Source organism: Lissotriton helveticus, chromosome 1_2 (assembly GCF_964261635.1).
Source record: "Lissotriton helveticus chromosome 1_2, aLisHel1.1, whole genome shotgun sequence".
Lineage (NCBI taxonomy): Eukaryota > Metazoa > Chordata > Amphibia > Caudata > Salamandridae > Lissotriton > Lissotriton helveticus.
The window spans coordinates 434191003-434214778 of record NC_136058.1 but is presented as its reverse complement, the minus strand read 5'-3'; the positions used below and the strand labels follow the sequence as shown (position 1 = coordinate 434214778).

The 23776-nt window shown below is 45.4% G+C and overlaps 1 protein-coding gene across 1 annotated transcript in view; it reads right to left on the bottom strand.

Moving 5' to 3' along the window:
- Positions 1–23776, bottom strand: part of LOC144805086 (uncharacterized) — a 187972-nt gene that overhangs the window by 149087 nt on the left and 15109 nt on the right. The window contains exons 2-4 of the mRNA XM_078671942.1: positions 19401–19472; positions 17027–19002; positions 16583–16948 (exon numbers count right to left, since the gene is read on the bottom strand). Of these exons, the coding sequence (XP_078528068.1) occupies positions 16583–16948; positions 17027–17945 (1285 nt within the window). The 5' untranslated portion in view covers positions 17946–19002; positions 19401–19472. The remainder of the gene's footprint in view (positions 1–16582; positions 16949–17026; positions 19003–19400; positions 19473–23776) is intronic.

Below are 23776 nucleotides of genomic sequence, written 5' to 3'. Positions count from 1 at the left end.
ACCAGCCTACGACAGACTCAGGAGCTGCTGGCCTTCAGAAAACTCCTCAAGACCTGGCTCTTCGATCAGTAGCAGGAAACCCTCCCCCCCACCCCCCCCCTCCAGCGCCTTGAGACCCTCACGGGTATGTAGCACGCTTTACTAATGCAGTGTTTGATTGATTATTAAAGGCGCCAGAATCACGTTGGCTGCAGCTGCATGCATGGTATGGCTAAAACGTGAGCCGATCAGCCTGAACAACAGCTACCTTGTTATGATAAATTTGGCGGCATTAGAACACTGTGTGCAGACTAGAGTCTCGATGTAAGTCTAGGGATGATAAAAATAAGCCATTCTCATGTGAAGCATTTCACGCAGTGTAACTTACAACAACATTTATGTGTAGTGTTGTGTGCAAAAGCAGCGAAAAGTTAAAATGCCGTTTAAACTTCTAATAAGCCTATGCTAACATAGTAATGCATACAACAAGGCCCAGCACTCACTACAAAGGTACAATACCTAGGGCATTTAATTGGGAAATCTTAATTTAACCCCAGAGAGATAAAATTGCATCCATTCTCAAGATACTCTTCCCAAAAACAAAAAGAGACCTGAGGGCTTTCTCGAGACAGGTAGGCTACTACATAAGATTCCTACCCAAATTTTCTCAATTAGTTGTTCCCCTAACACACAGCTTTCCAAACTTTATATGTTGGTGAGATACCTTTCCAACACTGTTGAAAAAATAGTGCGCAAATGGTGCATTTTCAAGCAAATTTGAGAAAGCAAGAAGGTTAATAAAGCAATTGTGAATCTGTCCTAACAAAGACAGTGGCTGGCAAAACTGGGTGTAAGCAAGATTAGGTTTGTGCCTGAAACAAGAATATAATCATGGACACATTGACACATGCCCCAGTGATTTACGGCACAAAAAGGGGGGATGTACGCACTGCCAACCCTTTCAATCATGCACAAAGTCCGCCTGCTGCCTTGCTGAATATGAGTTATACAAAAATCCGTTCAGGAAGGGGGAATTGCGATTGGTAAAACAATCAGGCAACTTATCAGCTGGTCTCTGCGCATTGAACTCAGGTGGGACCGCTTTCCTCATCGCAGTGCGCCAAAACGCAACAGAAAATAAGACGAGTCATATGTTTTTCCATCCAGCACTTTGAGGTAAAATTAACTGGATATAAGAGATAAGGATAAATACATATATGGCATATAAATTGTAAATATCAATATGTATGGGGACCCAACATATCTTACGAAAACCTTTCCTTGATTTAAAAAAAAAAATATATGATTTGTAATATAACACACATACTTTTCCAAAACATGTTGTCCTTTATGAGTAACAATATGTAAATATGTGCAAGAATGAAAAACTTTGAATATAAACAATAGCTCTTACTATTTTATTGAGATGAATGAGAGGGATAGGATGAACACGGCTGGTCAATAGCTGGTGGAATATTAGATAAAGACACACGCATTTCGTCATTAAGCATTTTCAAGCTTCCACATTTCAGTGTCATGTTTTATTTCAGCTAATTCTTCTTCCGAAAGTAAAAAAGTTTCCAGTTGCAGTTGAAATAAATTGATTTCTTATGCAATCATAGTCTTTGATTTCAGCATTTGGGAAGTAATGATAAACTTTCTCTCCGAGCCATGTTAAATGGTCAACAATCAGCCGACTGATCTCAGTTTTCAGCCGGCACTCATCAGTTTTGGAAAACATTTCAAACCTGCCTTCTTTCACTTTCCTTTCCCAAATATGTATTTTGTCTCTCACAGCACAAATTTTATCTACTGCCGTTAAGATATTTTCTCCTATTCCTTGCATACTGGTGTTAATTGTATTCAAATGTTCAAATATGTCAGCAAAATATGCCAATTTTGTGCACCAAAGTTTGTTTAGAATTAGATCGCAGAATCCGTCCTGCTGATTTTCCTCCAAAAGTTTAAGTATCATTTTCCGCAATTCGTATACACAACAAAGCACTCGACCTCTTGAGAGCCAACGAACGTCTGTGTGCAGCAGGAGCTTTTTAAATCTTGTCCCCATTTGTTCACAAATATGAGTAAATATTTGTGATTCAAGAGTTCTGATTTTAATGTATTTGACCATTTGAATCACTTTGTCCACAACTTTTTAGCGACTAGTGCCTCGCGATGTAAAAAGCAATGAGTAAATATGATATTTTCATTTTCTTTCTTTGCTAAAGCTATAAAACCTTTTGTTGCGCCAACCATTGAGGGTGCACCATCCGTGCATATCCTGGCACAATTTAACCAGCGCAAATTATTTTCCTTCAAGAAGCAATTTAAAGTTTGAAATATATCATCACCTCTAATTCTCAGTGGAAGTTCTAGGCAACACAGGAATTCCTCAATTATTCTGTCACTATGAATGAAATGTATAAAAACCAGTAATTGAGCTAACCCACTGACATCTGTTGATTCGTTTAATTGCAATGTAAAGACCATATTATCGTCTTGGAAAATATCCTTCCTTTGCAGCTTAACGTTAGCTGGCATATCTTGAATACGTCTTCCAATTGTGATATCTGCCAAGGGGATTTTATTAACTTCTATCTTAAATTCTGCCCCAAACATTGTTCGAACAATAGCACAGCAATATTGCTTTATGGTGGTTTCGGCAACAATCTGTGGTTCCTTGTTTCTGGCAATTATTTGAGCACCCAAGTAACTTGCCTTTTGAGCTTTCTCTGATGTTTTCACTCTCTTTGTGAATGATGCAGACTGCTTCCTTATAGATTTAGAAAGCTCAAAGTATTCTAATGGTTTTTCTGACCAATGGCTGTGTTTTGTGGTAAAATGTCATTTTAATTTATTTGGTACCATACTTTCATTTGCAAGTATTTCCCCGCAAACTAAACACTGGAGACAAGGATGGTTTTCATTACCCGAAAATGTGAACCCCAGTTACATATAAGCTTTATTATATAAACGGGGATTGGAGATTTTCCCTGCACACTTCTTACGTACTGAGACAGACCGCTCAGTTGATTCTTGGGTCCTTTTACTCAATAGCTGCTACATTTTGTTCTTCGCAAACGCCATCTTCACCAGCTTTTCACTTCCTAATTATAAACGTATCCATTTTTGAGTTTCTGTTTGCCTTATGGGAAAATGATGAAATGTGGAAATCTAGACATAGGAAGAACATGAGATACGAAGTTTAACATTCTTACGCCTTGCTTACAGTCCTCATTCTCTCTAGTAACATTGCAGGATTTGAGTAGTAGATAATCATTTGAAATTAGAGCTCTCAGCATAAGGTGGGACAGAAGTAATAACTGCATTGACGCGGGCTCGGACAGACTCAGGATGCCAAGTGAGCTGTCCAGAACCCACAATTATATTCCATCCTTTATCAGAAGGCCCTTATATTTCTATGCCATGGTCTTCCCCGCCAAACTAGATTGCCTACTTTCCTAAACAAGCATTTGCAATGCAATAGGTCTCGTATTTGCGAGAGTTTGAGCTATTGGCATTGTAAATGAAAATGCCTTTTATTTGTGTGTTTTGAAATTCTGTATGTGATGTGTAAACTCGCACTTTATACGTATAGTCATTGCTTAGGAGAAGCACGGTTGGCAGTAAAAGAGGCACAGTTACTGCCAGCCTTGTTTTTTGTAAGCAACAACTATAAGTACAAAGTTGCATGTTTACGCACCACTGGCAGGTTTTCAAAACATAAATAAAAGGCATTGTCATTTACAAGGCCAATAGCTCAAACTCTTGCAAATGTGAGATCTATTCCATTGCAAATGCTTGTTGAGCTCTGAGACAGAAGCGGCAGCAGACATAGGAAGGCAGAGACCGTGACTTCAGGCTGTGCGTTTCAAAAGCAGGAAGGAGGAGGAGGCAGCTGCAGCTAAACCAGACGTCGGACTTTGAATGCACAGCAAATGTGGCAAGATAAGAGCAAGATTTACAGCCCTGTTTACATTAGAGCTCTATAAACCACGAGCACTGGTCTCCCATGCTCCAACTTAAAGAAAGAAATAGTGCTCACAAGCTCTGAGTGACAATACATGTAACAGGGGGCACATCCTGAATACAGCATGTCCTGCAGATACAGCGCAAGCACTGCCTCGCAAGATCAAAAAACAGCCTTTACCTCTGGAAAGGTGCTGCGGGCCAAAGCCAGAGAATGGTCCCTTAGTGCTGCTGCTAAATACTGACTTCTGGCTGCCACCGTGACTGCACAAGAGCACACAGCGGAACAAAAGGGGGTGGTGATGGACGGAGCATCTGAACCAATCAAACACTCACACCCAGTCAACAGACCGGTCCTAGGAAGCTTGTTTCCGGTCCAGGTAAGGCATGGCTTGGCAGTTCGGGCTGGACTGTTCCCATGAGGCACAGGGTCAGACTGATTTGCATATGGCCATGTCTGAACTGGGGTGGCAGATGAGCTAAAGAACGGTGATGGATTAAACCTAGATCTGTTGACTGGGTGTGAGTGTTTGATTGGTTCAGATGCTCCGTCAAACACCACCCCCTTTTGTACCGCTTTGTTTGCCATAAGTTGGCAGGATATGCTCAGATGTGAGTCCCTTGCTCACTTTGCCACTGGATTCAAGCAAGCCTGTCTGAAGACGGCTGAAATGCCAGAAACCGGTCCTAGGAAGCTTGTTTCCGGTCCAGGGAAGGCATGGCTTGGCAGTTCGGGCTGGACTGTTCCCATGAGGCACAGGGTCAGACTGATTTGCATAGGGCCATGTCTGAACTGGGGTGGCAGAGTGGGCTAAAGAACGGTGATGGATTAAACCCAGATCTGTTGACTGGATGTGAGTGTTTGATTGGTTCAGATGCTCCATCCATCACCACCCCATTTTGTACTGCACAAGAGCACACAGCATGACTGCTATGTGCTTTATTTCTTCGATAGTTATGAGACTGCTACAGGACAGGCAGGGGTGCTGGGAGATAGAAACAAGCTGGACATAAGGAGCGGAATTGAAACAACAGCCAACACGAAAGAGTGACAGAGACAGCATGGATAGCGCCATCTTGTCAAATGAGTTACTTCTATGCTCTTCCTCCCTAGAGAGGGCGTTGTATTTTATTTTACATACATTTTAGCATTCCATGGCTAACAGAGGCCCAGGAGCATAAAGTGATTTACACAGAATGACATCAGGATTTATTCGAGGGGCCGGTATTATAGTTTCGTTTCACCATACAAAAGTGGCAGCACAGGGCACAGAAGAAGAGAAATATAGAAGAAAAAATAGGGACATAAAGAGATGGAAAAAGTCAGAGATTTCAAGAGTTAGTGTGGAAAAATAGGGAAACAGTTTGTGACAGAGGAAGGGATGTAGGAGAAAAGAGGCATGAGGGATGTACTTTGCTTGCAGTGGTTCTGCTGCAGCCTTGCAGCTTTGTTGCAATGGAAATAAAAAAAGGTTCTGTAATGCCATCAAAAAAGCACTAGGAGGCAGTGTTTGAAATGGTATTGTAGATGTAGCGGTATTCTTTGCCCAGGAGTACATGTGTGATCTTGGCAAGCATGTACTCTCCCAGTAAAAGCCCCCACTGAGAATAGCAAGTACTCTCTCCCGCTCAAACTAAAGAAGTGCAAGTACTCAGTACCTGTGAGCACTGGCTCATTTAAAGCACTGCTCGTAAGAGTTGCACATAAGGAAAATGAGCAGTGGAATTAGGAAAGAGGTTCATGTGAAAAAGAACAGAGACTGGTGCAAAGCAAGTGTCACGGGAAAAAAGTTAGGTGTCTCGGCTAAACTTGTAGAGAACCGACAGAGAGAGAATGAGTGCCACAGAAGAAACAGACAGAGTGGGAGAAACAGAGGGGCTAGATTGGCTCGAAGCAAGTTTCTCTAGGAAAGAGGGAAAAGTCTAAGAGAAAGGAGAGGAACTAAGAGGAAAAAAGAAATACTAAAAACGGCGAGAAAAAGAAGGAATGTAACTTGCGAAGATAAACTAGAAAGGTGAGTCAAAGAGAGATAGATATAGACAAAGGGTGGCAGAACGATGAGAAGGGAGAGGGTGACAGGAATGGGAGGGAAAGGGGTCAAGTGTCAATGGAAACGCAGGTGTGATAATCAGAAAGTATGAGTGAAAACTGATGGAGGACACTCGCAGAAACTTAGAACGCGCGAGAAAGAGTAGAGCGAGGTAAAGTGAGAGAACAAATGAGACTGAATGAGCAAAATATAGAGGTAGGAAAGGGGAAAGATTGAATTTTCATCCCCACACTGAGAGCGGGGGGTAAAGCTGAAGAGTAATCTAGGGGAGCTCTGTGAAACAGAACCGTGGCTATCAGAGGCGCAGCATTAGCAGTGTCACCGGGGCTCAGGGACCGGATTGGACCCAACAAACCTTGGCAACAGCAACCCACGCAGAATGAAAAGATTGTTTTCGGAGTAGACCAGCAAGGTCTGAGGTACTCACCCTTTGGAGGCTGGGTCATTGACAGCGATGAGTCCAGGATGGACCCCAGATTGCGTGTGTGGTCGGTGGGAGTCGGTGCAGCTCCCAGTGTGGCCGGCCATCAGGAGTCGTCCCAGGAGGACGGGGTGCAGCTGAGGATGAGGACCTCCATCTTGTCCGAGTTCAGTTTCAGGTGGCTGTTCTTCATTCATTCGGCGACGGCCTTCATTCCTTCGTGGAGGTTGGTTTTGGCAGTGGTGGGGGCCTTGGTGAGGGAGAGGATCAGCTGGGTGTCATATGAGATGATGTTGAGGTTATGCGATCGGGCCATGTGGGCGAGCAGTGCCATGTAGACATTGAAGAGTGTTGGGCTGAGGGATGATCCTTGGGGTTCGCCGCAGATGATCTTGGTGGCTTTAGATTGGATTCCAATTAAAATCAAAGCAGAATCCGCACTGTGAAATTCAACACACTAAAAAGCAGTTCGCATTTTGCAAAAATATTTTTAAATCAATTTAATGTGTCGTGCTAAAAATGTTGTGTCTCAAATTGTGTAGAAACATGCAGAGATGTTTCTTTTCCAGTAATTGATATTCCTGATATATAATGGTGTCATCTATTTTACATTCTGTTTGCTGCAATAGTTTTGTAACACTGTAAGTGAGCGTAAGATAGACTATATAGGTTGGAAGTAATAATAATGTTAATCTAGATATAAGTGTTTTGTGTAGTGCTTGCTACGTGGATATGGCTGTTTGCGCAGTGCAGTGTTCATGTTTTTATTTTCACTTCCGCCCTTGCCATGATTGCATGCCCTATTTCCCAGCAGCCTACCACTTCCTTTCAGACTTTTTCAGGCAGACAAGGGACCTGATTTTGATGGTTATCTCGAGGTTTTTTTTTCTATTCTAGCCAGAATGGTAAAATACTTGTCTGGAAGCAACCCTACCTTGATGGATAGATGGTATTTATCACACCCGTTCAAATCTGATACCCAAGAGCTAAGCAGCTTTGACTTGCTGAAATCTACACTGGAGGGGCTTGGGGCTAGGGGAGGGGTAGTTCGGTCTTTAAACCAATCTGTAATTACAGGGTTTGTTGAAATCCGACACACTTGTAAATGCAATTACCGTACGACCTAAACAGAGTTTTAAAATTGTACAAATTTGGCTTACCGAGCGCCTGGAGAGCAGAGGCGGCTCCGTGGTCTCTGGGTCGGAAAGGGAACAAGGCTGCACGCTCAGCTTCTCCTTCTCTGCGTACGTCGCTGTACTGTACTGTGTCACTGAATGCAAGCCTTCGCCCTAATATGCCTATGACGTCACGTCATCGTCGCGCGACACACCCACACATGGGAGGCGACACAGTGGAGAAGTGTGGCTCAGGGGTTAGAGGCGGCAGACCCGGAAGCTGTGATCGGTCCTGGACCAGGGTTCAATTCCCCGCCTCGGCGGGTCTTGGGCTCAAAAAATTCCATGGACTCGATAATTCTCGTTCCGGTGCCTACTTGACTCACGGGTTCACACTCTGCGACTCTGGGCAATAGCTTGCTTAATCTTCACTATGGCCCCTCGCGGCGGGATGCCTGGCTTTCACCTTGTGGATACCCTGCTGGGGTTATCTCACAGGGGAATACCAGGACGGGTTCCCAAGGCAAGCGCCTTGATGCCTTCGGGTGATACGTGCGCAATATAAATCGCAATACATTTACACATTTACATTTACAGTACTGTGTCACGACACACACTTTGGAAAGCTCTGCCCTAACAGAGCGTAAAAAAAAAGAATAAAGAAGCTGAATTAAGGTTACGTCATCCCTCCTAAGCGGTCCTATTGGATTTCTATACCTTACAAAACATTCTCCCCTCAGAACCCATCCTTCGCAGTCACGATTTTACAAAACCTTTTATTTCCAAAACAAGAGCATTGGGAGTTGGCTTAGGTACGGCACTGTCCCAAAAAGATGAAAGAGGAGAGGAAACCCCATCCTATATATGGCTGCATGCTATTTCCCCAAGAAAAGAACGATGCTACAGTGGAGAAAGAAGCCTTAGCTATTAAATGCACTTCGATACTACTTGGAAGGACAGCCTTAGCTATTAAATGCACTTCGATTCTACTTGGAAGGACAGCCTTAGCTATTAAATGCACTTCGATACTACTTGGAAGGACAGCCTTAGCTATTAAATGCACTTCGATTCTACTTGGAAGGACAGCCTTAGCTATTAAATGCACTTCGATACTACTTGGAAGGACAGGACTTTGCCCTCTATAGATACCATGCTCCTTCTGAATGGATGGCTCATAACAAGGGTAGAAACCCTCGCATACTAAGATGGTTCCTGGCCCTTCAGCCTTTTCATTTTAAAACTCAACACCATAAGAGAAGGGGGGAGAACAAGAGAAAGATGCCAGCATGGAGGAGAGAGAGAAGCGAGACCAGCAAAACAAAAAGACATCAGAAAAGAAGCCTCGAGTCAGCGCCACACTGGAGGAGAAGAATCGGCAGGACCGCAGCAAGGCAGAAGACATCCGCTATGTGTGGTTCACCACCGAATGGTAGACAATGGGGGGGTGCATCATTGTGGGTAGGGGGAGTACCTGCATGAAGGGGAAAGGAGAAAAACTGGAGGCCCATGCATGTCTCTTAGAGGGTGCCAGTATACAAGTAGGGGGAGGATAATATGAAATTCTCCCTCAAGTTGGGCAAAGGAACTGAGAGATCCAAAGCTTCCATTTCTTTTCTTTTTATTTCCTTCCCTACCTTCTCCTTTTGCAGTTTTCTGTGAACTTCTTAATAACCTTGGGCACTCCCTCCAGTCTACCATGACGCTCCTACCAGAGAGAAAAGAGACACCGAGTGTTTAGAATCCTTCATCGTGGGTGACCTGGTGACGGGAGAAAATAGTAATAGAATAGAGTAGCTTGCACCTCGCATTGTCCCTATTTATTTTGGAGGAGACGGCCAGTGGCACCATCCCTCAAGAAACCTGTAGAGAGGAAAAGTAAACCATTACTACACCTGTCAAGACCAAGAAGCTGTAGCCCCCACCCCTTACCCTTTTGGAATTGTGTTCATCGATATTATTGATTTATAAAACCGTAACAATATCCTAACACCCAAAAAAGGCAAAATTCACAGAAGAACCAAGTCATCAAAGCCATATTTCCCTCCCACAATGCTTTTGGGAAAATTGTTGGTTGAAAACATTTTAAAAGACAGGTAGTCAGTCAAGTCAACCAAAAATATTTTTCTCCTAATGGATGAATAAGGCTATAAACAGATAACAAATGAAACACAATGAAGGGGTAGAAGGGAATGCAAAGGACATATGGTATTGGTTGGGAATGGTATCTCATTCCTGCCATGCTGTACTGTTGTGGAAACTGGTAGTGTAAGACAACATTGGGGATCCATGACCACTGTCTCTGTCCCTGTATATTTCTGTTCTCTTTTTTTGATAAACAATTTTTATTGTTTTCACACACAAATTCAGTCCTGTATTACAATGCATAAAAGCATAGGTATATACAAAAGGTAGGACTTTCCCGAGGTACGAATCTGGCAAGTTACAAAATAGTATAAGTAAACATTTCCATAAATCTAAATCCGTCCCCCCAGCCACTTCCCCCACACCCTGCGATATTTCCTAGGGCAACCACGTGTTTCATACAATGTTTTCTCCTGCGCGGCTCACCAGTCAACCCCGCTCCGCCATCGTCGACACTCGGAGAATCCGAACATATCCAAGAGGCAGCTATGTCATTTTAGTCGCAGCCAATGCAGTTGTGACAAACAGTTTTTCATTCCTGGACCCGTCCAGCCCAACTGTAATTCCCAGAAGTTTATCTCGAGGATCATGGGGGACCACCCATCCCAGCACTTCCGTAAACTCTTCTTCAATGTCACCGCAGAACCGTGACAATTTGGGACAAGCCCACAGCATGTGGAAGAAGTCAGCGGGATCATGTCCGCACCTGGTGCATGCAGGGGAGGGGCAGAGTCCAGCCCGATGAAGGCGGGCTGGGGTCAGGTAGGCGGCGTGCAAGTAGTATAGCTGGACCAAGCGAAGCCTGGCGGAATGAGTGATAGTCCTGGGGGCCATCAGGTCATCACGCCAATCCACTTCATCCAGAGTTCCCACCCATTGATGTCGGAGTCGGTCGAGCGTGGTCGGGGTATTATTAATTAGTGTGCGGTAGATGCGGGAGACTTCCCACCGTCCCCAGGTCCCCAAGCATGATCTGTGCCCCAGGCGGGTTGTGCTCAGGGATGCATGTGCCCTCAGAGAGGTGTACATGGAGGGCGTGACGCAGCTGCAAATATTTGTAGAATTGGAACTGGTGCAGGGAATACCGGGTCCGTAGGTCCGCAAAGGAACGCATATGGTCATTCGCCCACACATCGCCCAGCTTAGAGATCCCGTAAGATCCCAGGAGCGAAAGCCCTGTAGGCCACTCACCTCCTTAAGCCAGGCGCGGTGCCAGAGAGGGATGCACCGGGTCAACTTGTGTGTCCACTGAGTGTGCCGCAGCGCCACCCGCCAGGAAAGGAGCACTGAACGCATCACGTCCGGCAGTCAGGATGGAATGCGGTCCCCATAAAGTATGGATTGGATGTCAGTCAGTGGCAGCATGTGCAGCTCAAGCGTGTAGGCCGGGTCAGACCACCTCCCACTAAACCAATCATGTAAGGAGAGTCTGTTCTCTTAACAGTACTACATAAGAAAACATGTCAAAGAGGGGCGAGGGAAGTGAGTCCCTCATAGGCGAAATCTACATTTGCTTGACTGAGGTTTCAACGACTGATGTAATGCTATTTAACCCGTTCCGTGCTCCGTCGGCACTAACTCGCGGGTGTTGCGCACAACCGTTGGCCGCCGCAACCCTGCCCGCTCAATGGAATGCCCACACCGTGACGGACATTCCGACGCGGTAAACGGGGTAAACTGAACCTGCCAGGAAATCCACGTTCAAGCTACTTTGTATCACCCACAAATCACCAAACACATTCATTTTCTTGTATTCTCCAAACATGTTTTTCCCTCATATACTGAATGTTCAAACATGTTGAATTCTTCCCGCTTTCACATTGTATTTAGCACATGTATTTCGGGACTAATTAGCTTTCAATGTTTTTTATGTGTTTCATCACAATGTATATACTTCTCGGAAATAATGATGTCTCAGGTTTATTATGCCAGCGTTAATGCACTATCATAACTCAGGCATCTGTCACACGTGACGGGAGCTTTCCTCTCCTTCTCCGGTAATCGGCGCATGGCCTTGTGAGTCTTTCAACTCTGGCCCTTAGCGCACGTCCTCAGTAACCTTTTCCCGCGGCCTCCGGTATTCAATTATCTTCCGGGCGGGGCCGCACTTGCAATTCATTTGTTGCTGAGACACCGAACTGTGAGGACCCCCGTCTTCAGGTAATTAACCACGCAACTCGCAGCGTAATTGTAATGCTTTTACAGCCGGCTGCCTTTCCTTGCCAGCATGACTAAGCTTTCGCACATTTACTTCACAGACTGCTAATCGCCTTGAACCGTGGTTAATACACGGAGCACGATGGCGCCCCCACCTTTACAACTTTGCCTAGGCTTCATTCCTGAATAACACTGAGGTATGTCTGATCAGCATTGTAACTGACGTATACGCTATCCTCGATGCCGGTCCAGTACTTAAAGCATTTTCTCCCCATTTTTCCTCCTTAGTTCATTAATCTCCTTGATGGTTACCCCAAATGGAATTTACTAGTGAATCCGACATGGCTTGATGAACTCATCCCTTGGCTTCTCACCACATGCGAAGGGTAAGCCTTACCTTTTTCAACCACGCGCACTGCTTCTTGATGCGCACCTTTACATACAGCAACGGACCTGACCCAAGCTTTTATTCCCATTAGGCGACTTATCCACCTTCATCCAGGTTGCCCCACACCACCCCAGTCCTGAAGAAGATCCGCACGGCTGAGGTTGTGAAATTCCCTTGTGCCCTAAGTCGGATCGAAACGTCGACGCTCTTGGATAGGCCTAGACTTACCCTTTTGTGTCCTCTAAAATGCAAATTTTGAATTTTATTCTGCAATTTTACATATGACTTAAATTGTGTACAAATACATGTGGAGCTAGGCTGCTTATGACGGTGAAGGACAACCGATCATAGTGTTTTTGAAAATAATATGCATCTCTTGTTTTCTCCTAGGTCACTGATTTCTTTCCTTCTTAACACTGAGCACTCCTCATCCTATTAGCACGTTCCCCCTTTTGGAGCAACCTTTACTTAACCGGTAATTCTTGAATATTACCTGTCTCTTGAATATTACTTGAGTATTCACCAGAAAAACTAGTACATTAAATTACTTGGTGAACATATATTTTTTGGTCTGTTTTGTCTGTTTATCCTTATGTATAACTGAGTTTTTGAAATGTGCAAGCAGATATAAACTAGGCTTTCCTGTAGTACCAGACGTCTGTATACCAGGCTGTGTTGGGAGTGCAAGTGCCCCAATTAGATGAGTATTTGAATAGACTGTCGATCCCCATACTTAACCCCCTTCAGGGACATTCACCAGATGAAACCCTGACCACTGAGGAAATTGGCTTCATGATTGACTAGATCGCGTGCAACAAAACTTGGATGGACGGGTTCCCGGTGGACTTTTACTTCACCTATAGAGCAACCCTCACTCCAAACCTACTCCAAATGTACCAACAGGCCCGGCAGGAGGGCACATTGCCGGGATCCCTATGGGAGGCTATGATATTGGTACTGCCTAAGCCCCACAGGGACCCCCTGGAGCTACGCTCCTACTGGCCACCGTATACCGACAACAAGATTCGCAGGAAGGTCCTTGCAAACAGGTTGCTCCCCTGCCTCTCTACATTGGCACCAAGACCAGAATGGTTTCGTACCTGGGAGAAAAATGTGTCTAAACCTATGGCGCCTCTGCAGCTGATGGAAAAGAATCTTCAAGAATTTGCCTCCATAAACAACACTCTCACTAGATGTAGAGAAGGCCTTCGACACCCCGGAGTAGTTTTATTTAACGAAAGTGCTGATGTGCATGGAACTAGGTGCAGAAATACCGCACTTGATAAATCGCTGGCCCGCATCCGGACAGGCAGAGATCTCAGTTTCTTTTGAAGCATGTGGCAAAGATACCTGCTGTCGATTACTTTCGCCCTAGTCATGGACCTGTTCACTGGTCAGTTTCGTTTGCAGGACCCAGCAGTGGAGAAGTGTGGCTCACTGGTTAGAGGAGGCAGACCCTGATGCAGAGGTCAGGCCGGGACCAGGGTTCAATTCCCGACGCGGCAGGGTCTTGAGCCCAAAATGTCCATGGATTCGATAATTCTCGCCTCGGTGCCTACTCGAATCATGGGTTCACACTCTGCAGCTCTGGGCAATAGCTTGCTTAATCTCCACTACGGCCCCCCCGCGGCGGGATGCCTGGTCTTCACCTTGGGGATGCCCGGTAGGGGTAATCTCGCAGGGAAAGCCAGGACGGGTTCCCAAAGCAAGCGCTAAGAGACCTGTCGGTGATTTGGCGCTATATAAATCGAACATAACATAACATAACATACCAAGTGGGCAAAATTGGGAGGTCATTTCACTGTATGCTGATGACACATTTGTGTACCTCAGGAATGTGCAGGCGTATCTACCTCAGGTGATAGAGGTTCTAGATGATTTTGGTAGGGATTCTGGACTGAGGCTAAATTGGACCAAATCCAGCTTATATCCCATGCGCAAACTCACAACTGAGAACAGGAAGTGCTGCCCCAATTAGCACTGGGGTGGCACCCTTACATCTTCAGGTATTTAGGGGTGAATTTACTACACCGAAGAAGAACTTATACAGGGCAACTTAGATGATGTCCAATGTTTGCAGCTCCCTGTCACTTTGGGGCTCCCTGCCACTATCGACCCATGGGTAGAGTGAAAGTTGTAAAAATGCTGTTAATACATTTATACTGCTTCTCGACCCCTCCAGTTTACCCGCCCCGGCGCTTCTTCAGGAAATTGGACTCTGTTTCTGTTTTTATGGACTTAATCAGGGGAGCGGGCCACGAGAGAGTCGCGCTTCAGCAACTATACTCTACCTTGGAACGGGATGGGGGATGTACATTTAAAAGACTAATAAAGAACTACAAACTACTATGTGACTTGAAGACGATTATTTCTCAATACAGCCCTTGTTTGTGATTTCGTTACCATTCTCACATTATCATCCGCAGTAGAAGAAATGGAAGCCAGGGGTGTTTGATCACAGAAACTCATTTGCATACAAAGGGGGGTGAAAGCCTGTTCACAAAGCACAACACAACTTGTTTATGTAAAAGTTTGTACATTGCACAGGGAGTGTGATTCACGTAACAGTGTGAGTGTTGTATGGCAATAGCGAGCAGTCTTAGTTGCTGAGATATGAATCTCTGACGGGTGCATCTTTATCTCTTTCAACTGTTTGAGACTGAGAAGGTGGCACTCTCAAATTCCCGGGGCACAGCTACCAACAGCTTCACTCATAATCTTCACTTTTTGCATTTACAGTTGGTGCAGATGCCACCTAAGAGAGTAACCTTAGTGTGCTTTCTCGAGTCAGTCTGCTTTGCTTTTCCCAAACTTTGGTCAGCAAAGGTAAATGTGTCTTTTACTCAAGTGTTCTTTGCTCGCTTTTGGTAACGTGGCTTGAGCAGTATGGCCTAAGGGGCGCTCGCAGGTAAAGAAAAACAGTGGAAGTCACAAATTTCAATACAGTTTATTAAAAATAGACAAGGAACTGTAAGATTCAAACCAAGTTTAGATCAAAAAGAATATTTAATAATTATTCAGAAGCTAAATCTAAAGGAGGGCTGTGATTTAAGCATTATTAATTAGCAAAACCACTGTCAAAACCAAACAAAAAGGTAAATGAATAAAAAAAAGCAGATCCACTGAATCAATCAGGAAGTCACCTACAAAATTGTAGCTGACTTCGATAGCTATGCTCGAGACGACAAAGATTCGTTTAGTCTCTGGTGATGATTAACAATGGTGACGAGCTGCACAGAAGTGGCTTGAAGTGCAAAATTCCCACAGAGTAGAGTTGGGTTATCAAGTTGAACCTGAATCCACGGCCATCAAAATGCGGGAAACTTCAAGCAGTTACAACAGCTGCGAAGTCTTCGGAGCTTCCAAGTTATGGAGATGGTTCAAGGTTGATGATGAGATAAGAGCCAAAGCATGAAACGTGGCAGGCCTGAGGCATGGTTAAAGGGATAGCAGGTTCCATTTGAAGCAAAAAGAAGATGGAAAGAGGCCACTCGTGTGGATCTTTGTAATACGAGGCCATGTCCCATTGGAACAGAAGTCATTAGGAGTATTTATGGTGGAGCCAAGAATGGTTTGCATATGGCTGACCTTGTTTGTAGTTACACAAAGACTAGAGAATGATGTGGCGGGATGTTGCAGAGATTAACTACCAGTCCATCCATCACCTTTAGTTTTTCTCAATAATAATCCCTACGTTGTACAGACATGAACAGATGTTGGTCCCATCGAGACCTACGACAAAGGGACTCCTGCTTCAGCCCCCTGGTGAGGCTCATTAAGGCTGGAAACAGTTTGAGGTTACATGCATTCCAGACCCTTGGGGGCGTGGCATCAAAGTTCAGGATCCAATGGACTTTGTGGGTCAGTCATTGCTTATAAACACTCAGCAAACACAACACGCTGAATGGAATGAGGCCACAAATAGTTACAATAGAATAAGGTTAATTCAAGCATTTCCATCCCACGCTGTGTTCTTTTCTGAGTAGACGGTTTGTTGGACAATCAATGGAGCGGTGTCTTTGTGGCTGCTTCATGTAAATGTTTTGCGATGCTGAAACCTCCCCCAGGGTTTACAGTGAGCACCTTTTATTCTCCCACATTGTCTCTCTTATGTGGAAAGGTTACATTTATAACTGAAGTTTTTGTCACATTGAAAGCACGGATCATTTTCTTTCATGTTGTGGGTTCTCTCTTGTTGAATGAAACTGAATCTCCAGCAGACCCTTCCCAGGCATTTAGAACAAAGACAAGGTTTTTTCCCGGTAAGTTCTCGCAGGTTGAGTGAGACCAGATTTCCGACTGAAACTTTTCCAGCATTCAGAGAGCTAAGAAGGTTTTACCCCAGTGTGAGTTATCTCATGTCGAATGAGAGTCTTTTTCAATCTGAAGCTTTTGTGGCATTCAGAGCACTGATACGGTTTGAGTCCAGTGTGGGTTCTTTCATGTACAGTAAGGTTGGATTTCTGACCAAAGCTTTTCCAGCATTCTGAGCACTGATAAGGTTTTTGCCCAGTGTGAGTTCTCTCATGGTGAGTGAGAGTCTGTTTCAATCTGAAGCTTTTCTGGCATTCAGGGCACTGATATGGTTTATGCCCAGTGTGGGTTCTTTCATGCACAGTAAGGTTGTATTTCTGACTGAAGCTTTTCTGGCATTCAGAGCACTGATACTGTTTGAGCCCAGTATGGTTTCTCTGATGTTGAGTTAAACCGGATTTGTGATAGTAACCTTTTTGGCATTCAGGGCACTGATACCGTTTATGCCCAGTGTGGTTTCTTTCATGCACAGTAAGGTTGTATTTCTGACTGAAGCTTTTACAGCATTCAGAGCACTGATAAGGTTTTTGTCCAGTGTGGGTCCTTTCATGTGCAGTAAGGCTGGATTTATGACTGAAGCTTTTACAGCATTCAGTGCACTGATAAGGTTTTTGCCCAGTGTGGGTTCTTTCATGGTGAGTGAGAATTATTTTCCGACTGAAGCTTTTCTGGCATTCAGAGCACTGATAGGGTTTGAGCCCAGTATGGATTCTCTCATGTTGAGTTAAACCGGATTTGTGATAGAAACCTTTTTGGCATTCAGAGCACTGATACGGTTTCTGCCCAGTGTGGGTTCTTTCATGTGCAGTAAGGCTGGATTTATGACTGAAGCTTTTACAGCATTCAGAGCACTGATAAGGTTTTTGGCCAGTGTGGGTCCTTTCATGTACAGTAAGGCTAGATTTATGACTGAAGCTCTTAAAGCATTCAGAGCACCGATAAGGTTTTTGTCCAGTGTGGGTTCTTTCATGTGCAGTAAGTCTGGATTTATGATTGAAGCTTTTCCGGCACTCAGAGCACTGATAAGGATTTTGGCCAGTGTGAGTTCCCTGATGTTGAATCAGACTGCCACTAAAACTGAAGCTTTTTTGGCATTCAGGGCACTGATAAGGTTTTTGCCCACTGTGGGTTCTTTCATGTGAAGTGAGATTGGATTTGCTACTGAAGCTTTTACCGCATTCAGAGCACTGATAAGGTTTATGCCCAGTGTGGGTTGTTTCATGTACCGTAAGGCTGGATTTGTGATTGAAGAGTTTCTGGCATTCAGGACACTGATAGCGTTTTCGTCCAGCAATAGTTTTCTCATGTTTAGTGAGGTGGGATTGATAACTAAAGCTGTTCTCACAGTCATTGCTCTTATTAGGGTTGTTTGTTTCTCCAAGTTGGGTTTGTTCCTGAATACAAGCCATCTTAAGACTGAATTTGATTTCTGATTGTGTACTTGTTTATGTTACAACTCAGCATTAGCTTCTAAAATACATTTCAGATGCTCTTCTTAACATTTATTTAACTAATTATAGTTTTAACCTGAAGATCATTTTCCTACCTTTAAAGGCACCTATCTAACTTGTCTTATTAACTTTCACTGAGGAGGCCCTTGTATTGATTAAGAGGCCTCTCATGGATTCATTTTCTCCAAGTTATGCCCGGGTGGATTCTCTCAAGTTTAATTAGTCTCATTTAGTGATTCCAGTTTATCACATTTGTTAGGTATGTTTGTTCATACCAGTAATGAGAGATGATTAGGGCATGCCAGGGTGGTTTATGAATTATCAATAGCGTAACACTGGCCCCTTTTATACTTTCTGTGCCAGTATATGCTTTTTTGTTCAGTGGTTAAGACAGGTATATGAGCGACTTTAGAGTTACAGGACCCTTTGAAACTACTCGGATCAACCCAAGAGACAGAGCTGGTGGGGGAAAATCTTCCTATATTGGAAATGATAATCCAGCATCTTTGCTGTAACGACATCTGAGAAAGAGTATTTACAATGACTTTCTTTTAAACCATCTTTTCTCTCCTCTCATCTTCAGGAGACAGAGACAAAAGCTTGCGCTTGTAAACCAAGGATATTAGTCTTTTTGACGGTTCTGTCACATCACAACACGTCTACGGATGCTGATCTGTTGGGGAGGGTTTGTGTCTCCAAAGCATTTCTCATAAACCATCAAACAGATTTACAACACTGACTTTTCTCAAGTGCACTGCGTGGGAATCAATTGAGGCCAATGTTCTCCTCAATCTCAGTTCCTAACACTTGATAAACATTTATGGCCATTTTACTATAGGGATTTGACAACTTTCACATTCACCATTTTCTTCCGCACCAACATCCTCACCATTCCTGGCACATAGAATGTGTTTCTTCTCAAGAGCTCGAGAATGTTTTAACTTTCCTTGAAATAATCCTTTTCGCGTGTTTCACTAAATTTAAACCTTCTTTTTTTTGTTCATGCTTCAGTCACCTGTAGAAATGGAGTCAAAAATTTTCAATGAACACAAAGAAAAAATATTTGTGACCTTATACTTTGCAAAAAGAAAGTATGGACAAAAACAAGCTAGGAAATCAGTTGAGTATAATTTCTGATAGTGGTGAAACAGCTCGGGGACACTGTAGATCGGGAGCTTCGGATCACTGGAACTCAAGGATGTGAGAGTAAACATATTTTAATATTAAAGATAGAAACACAAGTTGCACATATATTGTGACTCAGATTCTCAGAAGCAGCCAACACTATCAATTTTCAATTTCTGTGGCAAAGGCTGGCATCACAATTAGATATTTGTAATACTTTTAATGAATTATCAGATGTTATTTACTCCCCTGCCCACCTAGACTGTTAAGAGTTATAGAAATCCTTACCTGACAGTTATATTATATTTTGTTCCTCCAAGGGTGGCAGCCATGCTGCAATGCCTGGTCATCCCAGAATACCTTGAAAGGAAGTAAAGAAATAGTTTTGCGTCAGACGACTATCACACTTCATCACATTTTACAAATAACCGTCCTGAACTTAAAAACAAAAGAATCTCTTGTTCTCTTGAGGCCATTGTGAAGCAAATATGGGTATGAATAAATACTTTTTTGGTTCAAGAGCCATGATCCCTTGCTGGAAAAGGTCTCTGTGAATATGGAGTTCACCCACAGACTCAGAGAACAAACCCTAACAGCCGTCCACTTCTTCATAACCCCCATCTTTCCATTTGCAGACCATGAAACTTGCAAATCAAAACAATCTGGTTTGCAAAGGTATGTTAATGTCCTTGTACATAATTCTGCCCCGTTCATAAATCAGTCAACCAGACAGTCAATGGAAGCAACAACGCATCAACGTGTTGATGCTATTTATCTATAACTTATCTGAAGGGATGATGCGGAGGGTCAGTATAAATAAATCCTTCACGAGACAAAGCTTGAAACCTTGAAATGTTTAGACCTCCATTGAAGACAACGGAGCAGCAGCAGCAGCAGCCTATACAACCTGATATAGGCCCGCTGCTCTCAAAATTTCAATGTCCTTATACACAGCCACTGCCTCTTCCTTGCTCTTTCCACTGCCTCTCCTAAATATATGGATTGGGCAGGAGAAGGCAGAAGATAGAGCCTGCAGCAGGGCACACAGGAGCCTCCCCCCTTCCTCCTCCAGTAGTTCGCAGTGTCACTGGCGTCTCAGAGGGAAGAGGGGGGTTCTGCTCATCTCCTGCATCTGTTTCGGCTCACCTGAATGATGAAAAGCAGTTTAGCCGAGCCCATGGAGAACCAGGGGCTGACTTCAGCCTCCTTTACCACCTATTGCTGTGAATGTTCAACAATTAACCACTGTGGTCCTGCATGCGGGTGTTAATTGTTCAACATTCACACTTACAGCAGTCGGAGTACCGGAGGTGTTTCAAGCCCCTCGGTCTCCGGGACACTGTTATTTTATTAATTAACACATTCTGCCCTCATGGGGCAAACAGTTTAATGACCTTATAGTCAGCCGTAGCAGTCAATACTGCCCATTAAAGGACCGCTCCCTTAATAAAGGCCCTTGCCTTTGGAGCTACAACAAGCTACAAAGCTATATTAAAGGTTTCAAATAATTACTGAAGGCATAAACATGGGTACTCGGTCAGAGAAATAATTATAATATTTGCAGGAGGATCACATAAAGGTAACCCCTAAAGTATATCAAAAAAGCTCGGCGGAACCAACCCCTTCAGTTCCGCGGTCATCCCATCGCCTGGTATCAGGACCTTTCTGCTATCGCTCCCCAGAAGAGGAAGGCATTCAAGTGGCTACGGACTTTCTGCGTAAACAAGAGGTTCCCTACTCCTGGAGACACACATTTCGTTTGATCTTCAAATGGAATGGAGCCCTACAACAGCTGCGTTCACTCAAGGATACCTGCACACTACTGGGCATTGAGATGGTAGAGGACGCATCGCCAGTGGGGTCCTCCCAGGGACCCTCCCGGGGAGGCTGGCAAACGGTGGGCCGAAGACGATCCTCAGACCTACGCTCCAAGCCTGAACCCCACGTCATCTCACAGGAGAGAGCTACGGCCATTTTGGAAGTGGCCAAAGAGACATCGTTCTCTGATTGATTTCTCCTATCGGGGGGGGGGGAGTATCACAGCACTGTTGCACACTGAGCGGGGGGGACGGGCGGGGGGGCCACGAAGGCCGCCAGTGGACATCACCCCAATAGGTATTGTTACCACAGACCTGTGTTGGACTGACAGGACTGGGGCATTGTATCCACACATTTGGGCCGTTGGGGTCAGGGTGGAGGGAGGCTGGTTATTGGGTCTGGGGGTTTGTTGGGGTTGGGGATGGAGGGGGGGCGGGAGTTTTCTTGGGGGTGGGGGGGCGGGGAGGGGCAGGAGGGGAGGGAGGGGAGCCGGTGTGTCACAGGGGATTCCATATTCTGGGCTTGTCACCTTTTACCCTCGTTTCAGGGTGCGTCACTGTCATCCTCATACAAAACCTCTCCTTTACCTGATTTGTAATGGCTAATTCTGCTTTGAAAGTGTTGACCCTTAACATGAAGGGCTTGAACAATCCCATAAAGCGGAGGGCAGTGATCTCATATCTAGAAAACTCCGAGGCGGGGATTTGTCTACTTCAGGAGACCCACCTGCTTACGAAAGATTGGCATAGGATGCGCTCCCGTGCTTTTCCACAGCAGTTTTTCTCCTCACTCCCATCGAAGAGGGCGGGGGTGGCCATTCTGGTTTCTAGGCACTTCAGAGGGCGAATAGGGGATAACGTGGGGGAAATTAAGGGCAGACTCCTTGCCTACACCTTTTACATAGGCGATCAACACCTCACCATTGGCTCCTTTTACGCCCCTAACACAGGTCAGGAGCCCTTTATGAAGGGTGCCATTTCAGAGGCGCTTCATTCACCCGACCCCCTCTTGCTCCTTGGGGGGGGGGACCTCAACCTACTATTGGACACTCATATGGACAGATACGGCACAGATATGGGGACACGGGCACCCTCTCCAGTGCAGGTAGGGCTTGGTTACATGAGCGGGGCTGGGTGGATTTGTGGAGGGCTAAGCACCCTACTGCGTCCCAGTTCACTTTCTACTCCCATGTGCATCGCACTTACGCCAGGCTCGACTACTTCCTAGGATCCTCCGACCTGGCCGCTTCTCTCGCTGACGTCAGCATTGTCCCTGCCGCCCTCTCCGATCATGATGCCGTTGAGCTACTGCTCGAGCTTCCTAGCCCTAGTTGTCCCCCGGGGGCGTGGAGACTACGCAAAACTCTGCTCCAACGCCCAGAGGTAACTAAACAAATCCGTTCGTGTATCACGGATTACTTAACCATTAACGACACGCCGGAGACGCCAATCACGGCTCTGTGGGGAGCGCTGAAATCAGTGGTCCGTGGGGACCTCATTGCCATAGCGGCAGCAGAGGCTAAGGCTCGTAAAGCGAAGCGAGAGGACCTCTCTGCCCAGGTCTCTGAACTCGAGAGAGTTCACAGTCGCACCGGGGCTCCACGGGTGTGGAAGCAATTGAAAGCCGCCAGGGCCCAATTAGCCAGCCTAGATACCGACAGGGCTGAATTTGCGGCTCTCAGAGTGCGCCACTCGTACTACGTCGGGGGGAATAAAACTGGCCGACTTCTGGCTAGCACGCTGAAAGCCAAGTCACAACACTCAATGATTTCCGGCCTTTGAGACCACAATGGAGTGGCGGTCGTGGGGGAGACAAAGATCATGGAAATGTTCAGAGACTTCTACGCCTCACTATACCACGCTGATAATGTCCAGAGCGGGGATATCGACAGCTATTTGGAGACAGCGGAGATTACCGCACTCTCCCCGGGAACGGTGGACGCCCTGGAGGCCCCCATCCGCCTGGAGGAGGTACTGGCTATCTCCCGCCTCCGCCCTCTTAAATCTCCAGGGCCTGACGGCTTTTCGGCCGGTTTTTATAAGATCTTCAGCTCCCTACTCGCTCCTATCCTGACCCAGCTCTTCAATTCCTTTACTGGCCCGGGTTCCATCCCCCCCCGATATGCTGGCGGCCGAAATTGTGGTGCTGCCTAAGCCCGGCAAAGATCCCACACACTGCTCGGCATTTCGCCCCATTTCTCTTCTCAATTTAGACCTGAAGCTTTTCACTGGAATATTGGCCACGTGCCTCGGGTCGTGTCTGCCTGGGATTCTGGAACCCGACCAATCAGGCTTTGTCCCGAGCCGTCAATTTAGCGATAACACCAAGCGGATTCTACATGACAAGGCCCAGTTCCAGCAATCGGATTCGGCTCTTGTCGCCATCGATGCTGAAAAAGCGTTTGACCACGTCGATTGGACTTTTTACCAGCAGGTATTAGCCCGATTTCGACTCGGGGGTCACTTCCAATCTTGGATTGCGAGTTGTTACCATCGTCCCTCCGCACGTGTCCGCTTAGGCGGCTACCATTCTAGTCCCTTCGAAATACAAAGAGGCACAAGGCAAGGGTGCCCACTCTCACCCCTTTTATTTGCCCTTTACTTCGAGCCGCTGGAGCAAATAATTCGCAATAACCCCAGCATTCGCGGCATCACCTATCGTATGGCAGAGGTCTGCAGACGACAACACAACTCCCTTACTTGTGCATCATGCTCACCTCCTCCACGGAATCAACGGTTTCCCTCAATTACAATACCCTCTCCTCCCGCATTCGGGCTGACCTCGTGCGGTGGTCTAAACAACCGCTCTCTCTGCTGGGCCGTGTCGCGGCAGTGAAAACGTCTGCC